At 45.0% G+C, this 15,186-nt stretch overlaps 1 protein-coding gene across 1 annotated transcript in view; it reads left to right on the forward strand.

The window, feature by feature from the left end:
- JARID2 (jumonji and AT-rich interaction domain containing 2) overlaps window positions 1-15,186 on the forward strand; it is a 250,040-nt gene that overhangs the window by 138,926 nt on the left and 95,928 nt on the right. Inside the window, 1 exon segment of the mRNA XM_025891071.2 lies at window positions 9,712-9,853. Within this exon segment, the coding sequence (XP_025746856.1) occupies window positions 9,712-9,853 (142 nt within the window).

Consider the following 15,186-nt stretch of genomic DNA (forward strand, 5'->3'; position numbering starts at 1 on the left):
CCCCCCCCCCCCCCCCCCCCGCCCCATGCCAGAAATTCTCCAATAAAGATTTGTCTGCATTGCAGATTGGGGAAATTGCTTTGCCTGGAGAGAGAAAAGCTAGTCGCTCTTTTCGTCCCCCCCCCCCCTTTTTTCCCCCCCCCACTTTATTTGGGGGGGGGGGAAAAAAGCGCCCCAGACCCCTCCTCTTCGGGGTTGGGTTCCCTTCCCTCCCGGGCGCCTCCCCTCCCCCTCCCGGGCGCCTCCCCTCCCCCTCCCGGGCCCAGGGCTGCGCGGCCGTCCTATTGCCGCGCGGAATGTGCACTGCCGCCTGCTTATTACGTACAGGGGAGGATTGTTGACAAGTGCTCTGGAGCCTGCCTCGCTGCGCTCGCCCTCCCTCCTCCCTCCCTCCCCCCTCCCTCCCTCTGTCCTCCTTCCTCTCTGTCTCTCTGCAATGATCCGGCTCTGAGGATGGCTGCTCCACGGGTCTGTCAGGTGCAGTTTTTGGTGGCTTATCTTGAGGAACCTGGGATAGAAGGTCTGTTCCTATAAATAAAATAAAAAACCAAATAGCTCTAGGTTTGTTTCAGGCTGCTATGGCTTTTGTTGGAGAAATAGGCCTTTTGTGGTTTTTCCCCTGCTGGGGTCCTGATTAAATCCATTATGGATGGCAAGGTGCTAGATAGATCTATCTGTGTGTATATATGAGTATGTTAAAAGTGTTGCGATTGCTTAATATTAATATTCTTTTAGCTTTGATATCCTCCCTGGGGGGTAGTGGTGGCTCCTGCAAAGGCACTGTGGAAATTTACAAGAGAGAATTAATGTCGTTCTTAAAGCATTCAGCTCTGTTGACCATTTTGGCCAAATCTGCAGTTTTAGCCAGGCTTGTATGAATTTAGACGTTTCTCTGGGGACCGAACGCCATCCAGCTATGGCTGGTGCCTTTATTTTATTGCCAGTTTATGTGATCGTTTCCCAGCATTTAAAAATAGATGTTTGATTAAAGTTAATTAGTTCGTCCTCACCACGGCTTTGGTTTCCTTCATCAACAGCATGCATGGTTTCCTTTCCCTTAATACTTTGTACCTCTTGTCTTCCTTCCTCGAGAGATGGAGGAAACTGAGGCACAGACATGGATACCGGTGATTCTAGGTCAGCCCTAAAGCTTGAAACTCCCGAGTGCTCTCGATTTTTTTTTTCCCCTCCCACCTCTCGTGCATGAATCTGGGTTTGCATTACTAGATGTAAACACAAATGAATTTTAGGAGCCATCAGTTTTAGGTGCCTCTGATTTTTGCAGATTCTGTGGCTGCGTTCCTGGAGTTCTGCTTTTTGTGTTGCTTACCTTAGATTTCAGTATGAGAAAGAATGTTGCTCTGGGAGGTGGTAGGCCTCTCTAAACTTGCTTGCTGTCAGCAGCTTTAAAATTTCCTTATTATTATTATTATTATTATTATTATTATTATTATTTGCTTCGAATAGCCCACTTAATCCTTCCTTAATCTGTTCATCTGAAAAGCGGGTGTGCAGTCTGATTTGTGAGTGAGGTAATGAGGGCCCTTAGAAACTTCCATCCCTCCCAGTCAATGCTACAAGCACAAGGGAGTTGAGAACTTCTGTGGGGTCCATTTGTATTAGGGAGTAAAAGCAGCTAGAGAGGTTTTAGGGTTAAGGGTGTGGCTCTTCTCCGCAAATTGTGATGTTAGTCAGGACACAGTATTTGGAGTGGTGCCTGTTTATCAGCACAGAGTAGTACACAGACTAGTAACTTGATGGGGTTTGTTGATCTGAGTTGAAGCCAGGTTTACTTTGTAGAGACTTGATAATATTTGAGAGCCTGTGTCTTTTGGTAACTCATCTGTGGGGTAAATGTAAGTGATGATATTAAGCTTTAAAGATAAATACACATGCATATGGCAGTTACTTAAAGGTTGACTATCTCTAGCTTTCTGAGAATATGCTGCATAGGTATATGGAAATCTCCCTTTGAGAAGTGCAGATTGGATGATTTGGAAAAAAGAATCTGATTTTGGCACGTCCGATTATCTGAATGTAAAACTTTGGATGTGTTGGTCTCCTTGATCTATCTAAAAGAATTTCTCTAGAAATGACCTGTGTTTACCTCTACTGTGTGTGACTCCAAGTTCACACTTTGCAGTGATGCCATTGTCCTGCAGCTCGGTCTCCACACCAGCCTAAATCCAGCATCTGTCTTTAATCTCTTTTCTTCTGAATGTGGAAGGCGGTTTTTGACCTCTGGGATGTTTGGGACTGGGCCATTTGCACAGTGGAACCTTTTCCCTTAGCTGATAGAAGCTTGAGTTGCACGTCCTAGGGGATTCCAGGATTCATGCTTTGGATGGATGATTATAACTAGGTTGGCCTGGTGGGCATGCTTTCAACTGGTTTGCCAGCGTAAAATCAATATAAAGTGTTGGGATGGGGTTTGGACCCGGAGGAATTAAGGCCTGGGATGGAGGAGTAGTTGATGCTTGCGTGCAAAAGTAGAGAGCGCTTCTCCTTGTGGAGCAATGTGGATGTTTCTGTTTCAGTGATTATTATTATTATTATTTATTATTCAAGCTATTCTACCTGTTGTGATGTTGTAAAATTCATGGTAAGGAGGAAGAACAAGGGAAAAGAGGGAGAATGTAAGGAGGAAGAGCGCTTTACCCTAAAGAAGTAAAGGAGTTGTTGCAAAATGCACACTACGATTTGCTTGCCATTGTGATCATCACAGTTCCCAGTAGCTGCCACGGCTGGTCCAGAAACGAGAGATCCTGGATCTTTCCTACTGAGTGATTTTTTTTTTTTTTTTTTTTTTTTTTGGTACCAAATGAAGTCCAACTGTGGCTCTTTGGTGGTGGTTGTTGGAGCCTCTCCATGAGGAGTGTTTTCTTTCTTCTTGTGACTCCTGGTCAGGATGTGGGAAGGAGAGGTCTTTTGTCTTTGGGTGGTGCTCACTCATTTGGGGTTTAGACCGCTAGAACAGGGCCCATTTTAGTGTTTGCAGCAATGTGGTCGCCCTTCCTGTGTGTAAATGTCTGCTGGCTCACTCCTTTGTGCCTCAAGGTGAGGAAATCCCTTCTGGGCTCAAGGGTCCTGCCTCTCTTCCCCTCATCTTTCTCAAAGGTAGCCATGTGCTTGATTTTGAAACAAGAAAAAAAAAAAGGATAGAATCTGACATTGGTTTTGCTTACCCAGTGGCCCAACTTTTCCATGTTAATTAATTAGTTCTCTGTCAGTTTTTCTAGGGAACACCTTTTTTTTTTTTTTTTTTTTCTTTCAAAAACTTGAGCTTCAGATTGCCCAAGAAGGTTTCTTGGGGAAAGAGTGGTGGTGGGAAAGGGTTCCTGGGGCATTATCTGTTTACTTGTTGGGTGTTAAACTAACAACAGCCCCTGTCGTCTCTTTATCTTGGGGGCTCTTCTGAGGGGTCATTGGGGTTATTTTTGGATTCCATATTCTTGGTTAGAATGCAAAATCTCTGTAGCTGATTTAGAGTAGACAAAGGGGAGCCCTATCTGCTCAGGGGCCCTTCTCCTGAGGGAAGGGATCATTATTTTCTGTCAGCTGAGGTATTCAACCCACTTTCATTTGTGCTCTGTTGACCATGAGTGTGGCCGTGACATCATGCCTCGAGACTGTCATTTGTCCTCGTCTACCTCAGCGTTTTGATGTGGGGAGCCTGGGCTTAGCTTCGCAGACCTCTCTGCCATGCTCATCCCCTTCCCTGGAACCTGGGGATCCATCCAGAAGCTTGGCTGCTGACCCAGGTGTGTACAGTTGGGTTCGGACTCTGTATTCGTGTATTCGTGTTGAACCTGCAAGGCCGGCCGGAGCCCCATTTCTCCCTGGTATCCCTAAGCAAACAAAACAAAACAAAAAACCCCAGAAAACAATCCACAGATTTTTCTTTAAAAATTTGGATGAAAAACAGACTCTATTTTTCACAAGCAATGGCAGCAGACTGTGCATTCTGAATATGAGAGAGGGTCCTACCTCCACCCAAGGGGCTGTCGTGGTAATTTTTCTCTCAACTCAAAGTACACAGCAGCCATCCCCAACCCCCAACACACACACACACACACACACACACACACACACACACACACACACACACACACACACACACACACTCTGCAGCTGAAAATGAAAGCTCTCTTTGGATGCTTGACTGTTTAATATGTAATGTGATACCTTGTTTCACAGTGATGGGGTGACAGACGGGCACTGGCTGTATAATACAGAATTACCTTTTGTGCATTTCTTCTACAACAAAGTCAAGTACATGGACTCTCCCTAATATGCTAATGTTTGGTATGCTCCAAATGTTTTGGAAGCTTCAAAGGTCTCATTTTTTTCCCTTCTCTTTAACCCGTCTTTAGGCTCTGCTTTTTGTGAAGCAGAGGGGTTCGATTTTTTTTTCCTTTGGTTTTGTATTCTTTCATGTACGTGTAGCTAATGGGAGGGCTGGTGAAACTTCTTTGTGTCTAAAACATGGAATTATAAGGGCTGCACATTCTGTGTGTGTGTGTCCCTGTGCGTCCGTCCGTCCGTCTGTCCCAGGGTTAGATAGGATTCCCTTCAGTCTCTCTCCCTCGGTGTTCTGAAATCTTTAGCTCTCATCAGGTGCTTAAGCTGGACTTCTGGAGCGAACGGGATCCTTGGCCTCGTTTGTATTCAAACTCCCCCTCCGCCCCCCATGTGAAGGCGAGAGGGAGATCATGCTCCTCCATCTCCAGTCTTCCAAGGACAGGAATTCTTTTTACCCACAGCTACTGCTGCTAAAGTTCCAGGCTTAGCCAAGAAGCCAGTTTTGGTGTGTTGCCTTGAATGGAAAGCCTTTTCATTTCTTGCTCAGTTTTGGGAGATGGGCTGAAAGGCCCCGGAACGTGATGGCCCAGTTCTGTTGTACTGACTGGATTCTTTGGGGGCTCTCAGCCTGTGAAGAGGGGCCCTGCCACACACGGTGGCCGAGAGGTCTCGGGCCTGGGCCTCGCCGCCCCTGTGGGCCGCCGGTGGCTAGCCACGGTTGCAGGCGGTCCCCAAGCTGCCTTCCCCCGCAGCGGTTTGGAATTTTCAGCTCATATTTATTGCTTTTGTGGAAGACAATAGACATGGTTTAATTTAAGTTCAACCTCTTGAATATTAATAGAGGGGAACAAATGCTCATGTGGGGAGAACAGGATCTTTGGGCTATTCAGTTTTCTCCATTTAACCTCCTCTCCCAACGAAGGGTTGTGGTGATCGGGGGAGGGGTTTGGGAAAATAAAATCAGCTCGTGTGTTAGAAGGAGGGGACGCTGTTCCATTATTTCTCATCGACTAAAAATAATAATTCAAAAAATTGATGGCAGGGCTTTGTTAGGGAGAAGAAAAGGCAACACACAGTAGCTTGTCTAATGTTCTGATAATGGCTGTTCTGCCCTGTGGCTTCCTATTCCATCTTGCTGACCTGGCTCTTCTGGATCAGGCAGGCAGTATGATTTGGATTAAAATCTTCAAAATGAAATGGGGTAGCTCGTACATGGGAGGTGTGAGAGTGGGCTGGGAGGGGGGGAGCCGGGTGGAGTGGGCATGTCTCTGCCCAACCCTGTAGACTGCCTCACTGAAAATGAATGTAAATGTTCTCTACAGGATGGGGGTACCCCAATTGAAAAAGCAGATTGCATGCAGAACCAATGGGTCTTGCCCCTTATAAAGGCAGTGAAAAGCTCAGCTCCTTCAAGTTTGCATTGACAGGCAATGAGTTCCCTCTGTATGGGCCCCAATTTTCCTAATCTGGAAAGCGAATCAGACTTACCTCTTAGAGTTCAGGTAACCGTCCTTGCTAATCCTCGGGATGGGGGAAACTTTGGAGTTCTCGGAAGATATTATTAGTCTGGTGACGGCTTGGGACAATGACTGCTACTTCAGTGATTTTCATGTAGCTCAGCCACGCCTTACTGTGGCTTAATAGAGCATCCTGCTCACTTCTGTCTCACCAGTGAGCTTCAAAGAGCTCATGCACAGTGAGTTCAGGTTCCCTGTTGCCTTGTAAAATTTCACAATCCAGTTTCCCTGAATTTGCACTTTGGACAGTTGACTTCTGGAGGAGATACCTCCTATGCCTTTTTAGATTGATGTATAGATATGAATGCTTATTCATATCATACATAGATATGAATGCTTCCCAGGCACCCCCCCCGCCCCCGCGTGTGTTACTTTTTTTTTCCTCTGAATTTGTCATTAGCTGACTCCTTAGAGCTTTGTGATTAAGTTGTGTAAGTAATCTTCTTTGCCTTCACAAAATCCCCGATAAAAGGTAGAAGAATGCCCCAACAGAACTTTGGGGTTGGATGCCTTACTTTCATTTGGGTCATCTTAGATTGCACAATCAGAATTGGTTTCCTTACCTCTGATTCACACTTGCCCCGAGCATCCTAGTGTCTTAGAGCCCTGGGTCTCCTACCGGCTTGAACCTGGTTTTGCCCTGCAGTTGTGGTTCTCAAAATGTGGTTTCCCAGTAGCCAAGGCCACATCAGCATCCCGTGCAAACTTGTTAGAACAGGACAGATGGTGTGGACTGTGTTTGGACAGGTGATTCTGATTCATGCTCAAGTTTGAGAATCCCCGCTCTATAATCTGCGGAGATTATTCTTGTCAGAAGGGCAGGGGTGTAGCTTGTCACTGAATGGCTTCACTCTTCTCTGCTCGCTCGCTCGCTCGCTCGCTCACTAGCTGCTTACTCATGCAGCAAATACGGAAGATCTTGTTATGTACCGAAGGGCACAGCAGTGTTTCTTCTGCCTGGGCTTCACCTGACAGCACATGGTCCATGCTTGTTTCCTCCTCGATCCAAACACAGCTTCAAAACAACCCCCTCCTCCTTCACTACCACCATCCCCGTTTTTGGTTTTGGTTTTCTAGGTTTATTGCAAATTCCAGCTTTGTGATTAAGTGTTCTGGCTTCACCAATTCACATTCACTGTGTCCCGTTGTTATGTCCCCCCTCCCCCCATCACTTTTTCCTTGCCCTCCAAGTGCAAGGTTTCTCCTTTGCACATACTAACTGATCCACCCATGTGTGCTTGTCGATCTCCCTCCTCACTGGAATTTAGGTTTTGTTTGATCATGCCTGTATCCCCAGGGCCCTGGCATATGGTAGGTGTTAAGAAAATGAGCAGATGATAAAAACTTAAAAAAAGCAAGCAAGCATGGATGAACTCCCATTCTCTCCTCCTCTCTTGCTTTATTCTCCTTTTTGTACTTATGGACTATTGGAAAATGTGAACTCAACCAAGAGTAAGCTTATACTTAAGATGCCTCTCTTTCTCTCGCTCATTAATTTTACGTGTGGTTCTGTAATCAGTTTTTATTTGGAATTGCCCATCCTTTTCAGGTGTGGCCATTCACCCATCTCCTCTCCTCTTTACATGTATGACTTCTCCCCTGGCCCGGTTTCTTTATCTCTAGAGTATCTCCTGTATCCATCCTACTATTTTCCGTAGGCTTTCTCCTCACCCTGTGACCTTATTTAAAGTGCTGTTTGTCATTTTATGTAGTTAATATCTATGAATTATGTAGGTTTAGTTGTCTAGAGCTTCATTAAAAAAATCTAAAGGCAGGGAAGATTAATTTTCATATAATTGACTCAACCTCAAACATACATCCAAAATGTTTCAAAAATTAATCAATATAAAATTATCGAATGTTCAGTTTTCAGTTGACTAAAAATAAAAATAATTCATTTCCTTCTCTGCACTAGCTGTATTTCAGATGTTCGGATGTGATTGGGGCACCTGGGTGGCTCAGGTGCTTAATCTTCCCACTCTTGGTTTCGGGTCAGGTCATGATCTTGGGATCGAGATCGAGCCCTGCATTGGGCTCTGCTCTGGGTGTGGAGCTTGCTTAAGATCCCCTCTCCCCCTCTGACCCATCCCCCCATGTCAAAAAAAAGAAACACATTAAAATAGAGCTGCATGTGACTAGTGAGCATAGTAGTGGCTAGCATAGATCATACCTCTGCCCTCAAACTGTGACTACCATACAATTCATCTCTCCTTTTGACCTCACAGTGTAAATTGCCCACGTTTTCTCTTTCTTGGGGAAGTTGTGTATGATTTCACTTCTGTTTTGCAGTCCTGACTCCCAAAAGCCACATGTCTAAGTGATAGCCATGGGCTTTATTTATTTCATTCCAGTAGATTTCCAGTGTTCTGGTATTACTCATCCTCAGAAAGGATGTGCAAACACACAAGCAGGGAAGCACGTGCACAAACAGGTCGAGTCCCAGGGTTTGGTTTCCTTATACCACGTTCTTACAGATGACTTTACCAAATATATAGAATCCTCTTTCCTGTATAGTGTTTAGTGCAGTAGTCGGAACCACTCTTAAGTGTTTGAACCAAAAAGGGATTTATTTATTTATTTATTTTAAGATTTTATTTATTTGACAGAGACACACCGAGAGAGGGAACACAAGCAGGGGGAGTGGGAGAGGGAGAAGCAGGCTTCCCGCCGAGCAGGGAGCCTGATGCGGGGCTCGATCCCAGGACCCCGGGATCATGACCCGAGCCGAAGGCAGACACTTAAAGTCTGAGCCACCCAGGCGCCCCAAAAGGGATTTAATACAGGGAAGTGCTTACAGAGTTGGGGGAAATGTTGGAAGGACAGAAATCGAGGGTCCACACTGTACTTTGGCTTTGCTTAAAAGCCAAGCGCTATGGCTGTGAAAACGTAGATCCTGTGTAGGCCTTCCTACGGATTCCCAGCTTCTGATGCCCATGAGGCTGCTGATGAGACTGAAATTGGGGGCCAGTCACTGCGGACACTTGTGTTGGGGTGAGCTTCCCATCGGTAGGACTTAAATTATGTCCAGAACCCTAGATTCAAGAACGTCTCAGGGCTAGAAGACTGGCCAGGCTTTTATTCTGCCATCACCCATTAGTGGGGCCTCAGTGCTTATTAAAATACTTCCAATATCCCTTGGCACAGACCTTTCTCCAGTTCACTTGCTTAACAGGACATCCCAGGGCCCCAAGACTCCGTGTTCTGCATGGTGTCATACCTGCAGTCCTAGAGAGGCCTTCTCCTTTGAGACCATCAAAGGCAAACGTGAGTGTCTAATATAATGGATTACTATGAAAAGGAAGTTGTGTAGTAGAATTTCTAGTTAATAACTTAAGCTGTGGCTCCAAAATAATGATGCTTTTTCTTGTCTGGTTCCTGAAGGCAGTTCCAAAAAGGACTGCAGTATTTTTTTTTTTTTTTTTTAAGATTTATTTTAAAGTCCTCTCTCCCCCTCACTTGGGGTTCGAACTCACAACCCTGAGAACAAGAGTCGCACGTTGCACGGACTGAGCCAGCCAGGCGTCCCCGGATTTCAGTATTTCTAGCGTACATCTGTTAGCCTTTGAAGGTTAACTAGTTCAAATTGGTAATACACGAGGTGCCTTTCTTCCTAGCCCAAGCCCTGAAAGATGATTATGTATTTCAATAAGAACCCTGCAGAGTCTATTATGGTTACAAAATCCTGTCTGCATTTCTTAACTGTTGAAATGATTTCCTAGGCCTCATGTAGAATGAGGTGTCCCACTCAAAAGGGGGAGATACATACCTTCTAATCTTCTTCTTTCCAAATTCTGGTCTGGCCTCATCAGCCATGGTGTAGGGGTAACTGTGGTAAAGTGCTACTTCCTGATGTCATGTGTTTTAAGTCTTTGTCCCCTTTTCTCACCTGTAGGGCTCCTTGGTAATGGCCAGTCTAAGGGATTAGGACCAGCGTCAGAACAGTCAGAGAATGAGAAGGACGATGCATCCCAAGTGTCCTCTACTAGCAACGATGTTAGTTCTTCAGATTTTGAAGAAGGGCCGTCGAGGAAAAGGTTAGTACCCAAGGCTGAAAATGCTGGAGCCTTAAACCAGGGACACCAGCGTTTCCCACAGGGGAGCCAACTCGGGCCCACCCACCCAGTCTCCTGGTTTTCACAGAGGAGCCAGGGTTCTGGATGTTCTCTGTCCCAGGTCCTGGTTTCTAAAAGTCCGCTAATTGTCATCAGAAACGAACACACCAGAAAATGTGGTGGGCCAAACAGAGTCCGTTCCTGCCCTGAGCATTTGCCACAGGGTTGCCAACTTGTGATTCCTGTCATCTGCCTGATTTCATACCTCATGTGTTGTGCTCCCCACCCCCCCACCCCCGAAATTATATTCCATTTCTGGTTTTTGGTTTGTTACGGTTTTTTTCCTTCCGTTCTCATACTCGAGGTTTTCCTGGATGACTAGATTGATGACTTTGGTAGTTCGAGAGGTTGGGGAAAAGAAAAAAAAATTGTACTCTTTCTCCAGAATTCTTGTTACCTTTTGGAGATTGTCTAGATGTGTGTATTTAATGGGAGTCCTGAGTATAGTGGAAATCATGCCTTAGGTATTTTAAGATCCTTAACTGTATTTCGGTCTGAAATTGGAGATAATAGCTCAGTCTTATTTTCCTCCATCATGCTGTGTCGTCTTTTCGAAAACCCAGAATACAGTTTTCTCCTAATTCTCAGCGCTGTGTCTCAGATTTGTTGTTAGTCAGCAAGCATATGGACGAAGAATCTCTGCCAATGTCCTGGGCCTTGTAGCTTCCTCTCTTTTAAAGACCCTTGGGTGAGTGTCTCAGTGACAAGTCTGTCATGTTTCAGATACTCACCACAAACATTTCGCTCGGCCCCAGTGTGAGAAATGCGTCCTCACAAGAGAGGGAGGTCAAGGATGTGTGTTAGAAATCCCATCAGCAAATAGGTTGGAACCTGTAATGATGTTGTCCATGCTCCCAAGCATGGTGGGTGGTCATGCATCTGGCATCATCTTTCATCTCCTTTTGGGGAGCAAAATTCTGAGTGTGGTTGGACATGTCAGCACCTGGTCCTTGAGCTGCATGGCCGTCACCCTGCCCCCAAAGATCCTGCAAGCATGGGACCAACATCTCTAAGGCTTCATTCTCTTGGGGTGTGGGAGGGCGTTGCTGGCCCTCTGTCCTTGACTCCTAGTACCTTTCTTAGTTGACAGTGCTGCTGTGTTGGTGTGTGGCAGCTGTGTGCGCATGGGCCATTTAACTTTGGTCACCAGGACAGTGGACAAGAGAAATGTTGTTCAGGATGAATCTCAGAAAAATGGAACCATTTCTAATCTGCTTTAATTAGTGTGCCAAGGACCTTGTTTTACTGAATAAAGGATTCATAGCAGCATTTTATTTGGTTATAGTCACACTCTATCTACTAGGGAAATCCATCAGGGACATAATGTAGGTTACGGTTTGACAGGTTGGGCTGGATTGAGGGCTGGTCTGAGGTGGCCTGGATGCTCCAGGCTTGGTAGTTTACAAGTAGGTAGGGAAGTTAGGGCTAAGATTTCTTGCAGTGTTGTAGGGTACATAGCAAATACAAAATAATAACTTTTTTTTTTTTAACAAACTTTTTTTAGAGAGGGAGGGCAGGGGAGAGGGAGAGAGACAATCTTAAGCAGACTCTGTGCTGAGTGCAGAGCCCAGTAGGGGCTCGATCTCACGACCCTATGATCATGACCTGAGCTGAAATCAAGAGTCGGATGCTTAACTGACTGAGCCCCCCCAAATAGTAACTTTTAATACTTTCTGGCTCTTAAAGAGCTCATTTGTTTTGATCCTTCATTGGTATTTAGTACAAATTATTTGGTAGAACCCTGCCTTCTAATGCACGTTGTTAGAACCGAAATCTGAATTCCTGGGGCTTTGTCAGTGCCTCGCTAGACTGAGTGGTCAGCCTTCCTTTGTCTTATGTGTATTAGACCTTTTCCAATAAGCTGGTGGGGTGTCCTGTCCCTGCTGATGACAGTGTCAAACCCAGACTAACTACCGAAAGTGGAGTGGTTGTTTCAAAATGTCACTTAGAACATTGTTGATGAGATGCTACTTTTAACCTTGTGCCTACAATTCCCTGAGCCTCGTGTATATACCCCCAAGAGGAGCATATCTTGTGGTTGACCCCTTGCATTCTTGGTAGGCATTTAGACTGTGTGGGACACAACCCAGGATCCTAAGATTCCAGGGCCATGATTTATGTCTTTGCTCTGGACCAAGCGTTCTGTATTCTTTAGGATTTTCTAGCCGTTCTTGTACAGTTCATTGCTGTTCCTAAATATATGGTTTTTAGCATCACCGGTTAAATATGCCTTTTCTCTTGGGAGTGGAGGAAAGAGGGTAAATTTATATTTGACTTTTGTAAGAAAAATTAAAATATGAGGTGTGGACTATGCAAGTCTCAGACCTTTGCCTTGAGTTTCCAACCTGGAAATCAAAGCGATTCCATTTTCTGATGATGCCAGTCATGTGTTTTGTAATTCTTTGGTCCAAACATCTTGTGTGTTTGCAAAGTGTTATTTTTCTAGGGGAAACGCCCCCTGAGCTGTGTTTGGCCCTGCGTACTTGCTGCTGTTGGTCATACTTAATGTCGGGGATTTTTTCTTGGCATACAGAAAGCAGTAGAATCCAGAGTTCTGGAGCATTTATTTTTCTTTATTGAGGCAAAAATGAAAGTTACCTTTTTACCTAGCCATTAAAAGGACATCTTCTGAAATCTTTGTCTGCTCTTTGTGAAAGGGAAAGCCACTCTCTCTTCAGGCTCTTTGCCTGTTTGGTGGAGGTCTGGAGGACTCTGTGATGATTGATGGGAGTGCCTAGGTCTTGATTTCCTTTTGATCATTGGGGTAAATGATATTAAAAAATAATCTACATTAATGGAATGTTACTGTGTGAATGGAAACGTTCTAGAGACTTTGAGCCTGTAATCCGCTCCTTCTGAATTTGATGGTGGCTATGCCTAGATCCTTACCCTCGTCATCCTGTTACACTGACATTGCCCATCCTGTTACACTTGGCTCTTCTAAACCTCATGTTTCCTGCAAGAAATACTGAAGTATTTTCAGAAACCAGAATGGACAGATTCTGTCAGGTATGGAAAGACTGAGAAAGTCCAGAATGATGGTTATGGGCATATGGATTACCTGTTTGGCTGGTGGCAAGAAGAAGGGGGTGTACAAAGAAGTTGGTGTGGTAGTGTACTTTGATTGACTGATTGATTTTATTTATTATTTAGAGCAAGTGGGAGTGAGCAGGAGGGGAGGAGCAGAGGGAGAGGGAGAAAGAGAATCGTAAGCAGGCTTCATGCCCGGTGCAGAACCCATAGCAGGGCTCCATCTCACGACCCAGAGATCATGACCTGAGCCAAAATCAGGAGTCAGGCACTTAACTGACTGAGCCAGCCCCCGCCCCCCCTGCGCCCCATACTTTGAAATGCAAGTAAATGGAAGGTCCAAAATGCATGGTTTGAAAGGGGTCACCTGACTGCTCAGATATATAGCAAAATTAACTATGTGTATTTATTTTACTTTATCTTTGGGTAGAGGGAATAAGCAGGAAAAATACAATGACTGGTGGTTTTTAGGGATGTGTCAATATGGTTAACAATATGGGCTGGAGCTAGACAATGTGGCGTCTTACTGTGGCTCACCATCTACCTGCCCTGTGCCCTTGGGCAGGTTCTGTAGCATCACTGGGCCTCAGTTTCCTTATGTGTTACAATGTCTGCAACAGCAGTAGCCACCTCACGGTGGTCTTGTGGACTGAGCAAGGTGATTTATGAAGAACCCACAGGTGTATGATGAGTACTGCACATTTGATACTATTATTAGCTGTCCCCACCATGACACATGAATTTGCTGCGTGTGAGAATGCATATTTATTGGGGACTTCTTAAACATGTTTTAGAGGAATTTTGATTTATACAAATTGTGATTTGTATCTTCCTTCTGTGGTGACACCGACACCACCCTCTGTGGGCAGATGGAAAAATGGAGACGCGTGTCCCTCCTCTGAAGTGCTGAGTCACAGGAAGGACCCTTGTGGCGTACAGTGTGACTCCCCCACAGAGGTTCGTGTAACCAGGTTATTTGCTTGTGTGGAGCAGTCAGGAGTGAGATGAGGTTCAAGTTTGCGAAGATGGGCTGTCGGTGAGCGGATTCTGTTTCAACTGTGCGCACATAAGTCATCATTTCACCTTGTGGGAGGTGGGGGGCTATTTTGCTAGTACTTACTGCTAAAATCCCTACCTTACTTTGAAAAAAAAAGAGAGTTTAGTGAACTAGTAAAAAAGTTCAGACTATGTCCCTGCAGGGTCCTACATTTTTCTTATTAAATAGCTGCTATATCTTAGGCCATTGATAGAAGACTGAGTTTAAAGATCATCCCATTCCAGTGGATTGGGTATTGCATACAGAGAATCAACTTTTTTTTTTTAAAAAAAGATTTTATTTATTTATTAGAGAGCAGAGAGAGAGAGTGAGTGAGGAGGAGTGGGAGAGGGAGAAGCAGACTCCCTGTTGAGCAGGGAGCCTCCCGCAATGTGGGGCTCCATCCCAGGACCCCAGCCAGGACCATGACCTGAGCCGAAGGCAGACACCCAACCAGCTGGGCCACCCAGGCGCCCCTCACTGTGAACATCCTTAAGAATAGAGTTTTAAAAGTCTAAATGTTTGTTTCCCCTTGTTTGTTTTGCTTTGAATCTTGGCCATAATAGCCACAAACTGCTTTAGATTGATTTAAGTTTTGGTTTAGATTTGGACATCTCCACTGACCAGCGTGTTACAGATTGTTTTGTTGTTACAACCTTGAAGACGATTTTACAAATTAGAGTTTAGTACTGTTCTAATTTTTAATTCTACAGCTGTCTTCACTGAAACATAGTCTCTACAGGAAGTAAAGAAGGAGCAAAATGGCGGAATGGAATATTACGTGGGACCCTTAATAACCACAGAAGAGAATTGTGGAATTAAATATAAAGAAATCTGGATGTGTCAGGCCTATCTGCTTTTTTAAAAATTTACCTAAATGGTTGCAATGGTTGGTGCTTTTTTCCTTCTCCTAGATCTTTCTTTCCGGGATCGCTTTTCTTTTGTCAGAAAGGACTTTTTTTAAAAGATACTATTTATTTATTTGACAGAGAGAGACAACAGTAAGAGAGGGAACACAAGCAGGGGGGAGAGGGAGAAGCAGCCTCCCCGCGGAGCAGGGAGCCCGATGCGGGGCTCCATCTCAGGACCTTAGGATCGTGACCTGAGCCGAAGGCAGATGCTTAACGACTGAGCCACCCAGGCGCCCCAGGACTTTAATACCTTTCCCACCCCGCCTTTTTAAAAAAAT

The sequence above is a fragment of the Callorhinus ursinus genome, unplaced genomic scaffold (assembly GCF_003265705.2).
Source record: "Callorhinus ursinus isolate GAN/ISIS: 27379988/994484 unplaced genomic scaffold, GSC_fseal_2.0 scaffold26, whole genome shotgun sequence".
NCBI classification, from domain to species: Eukaryota; Metazoa; Chordata; class Mammalia; order Carnivora; family Otariidae; genus Callorhinus; species Callorhinus ursinus.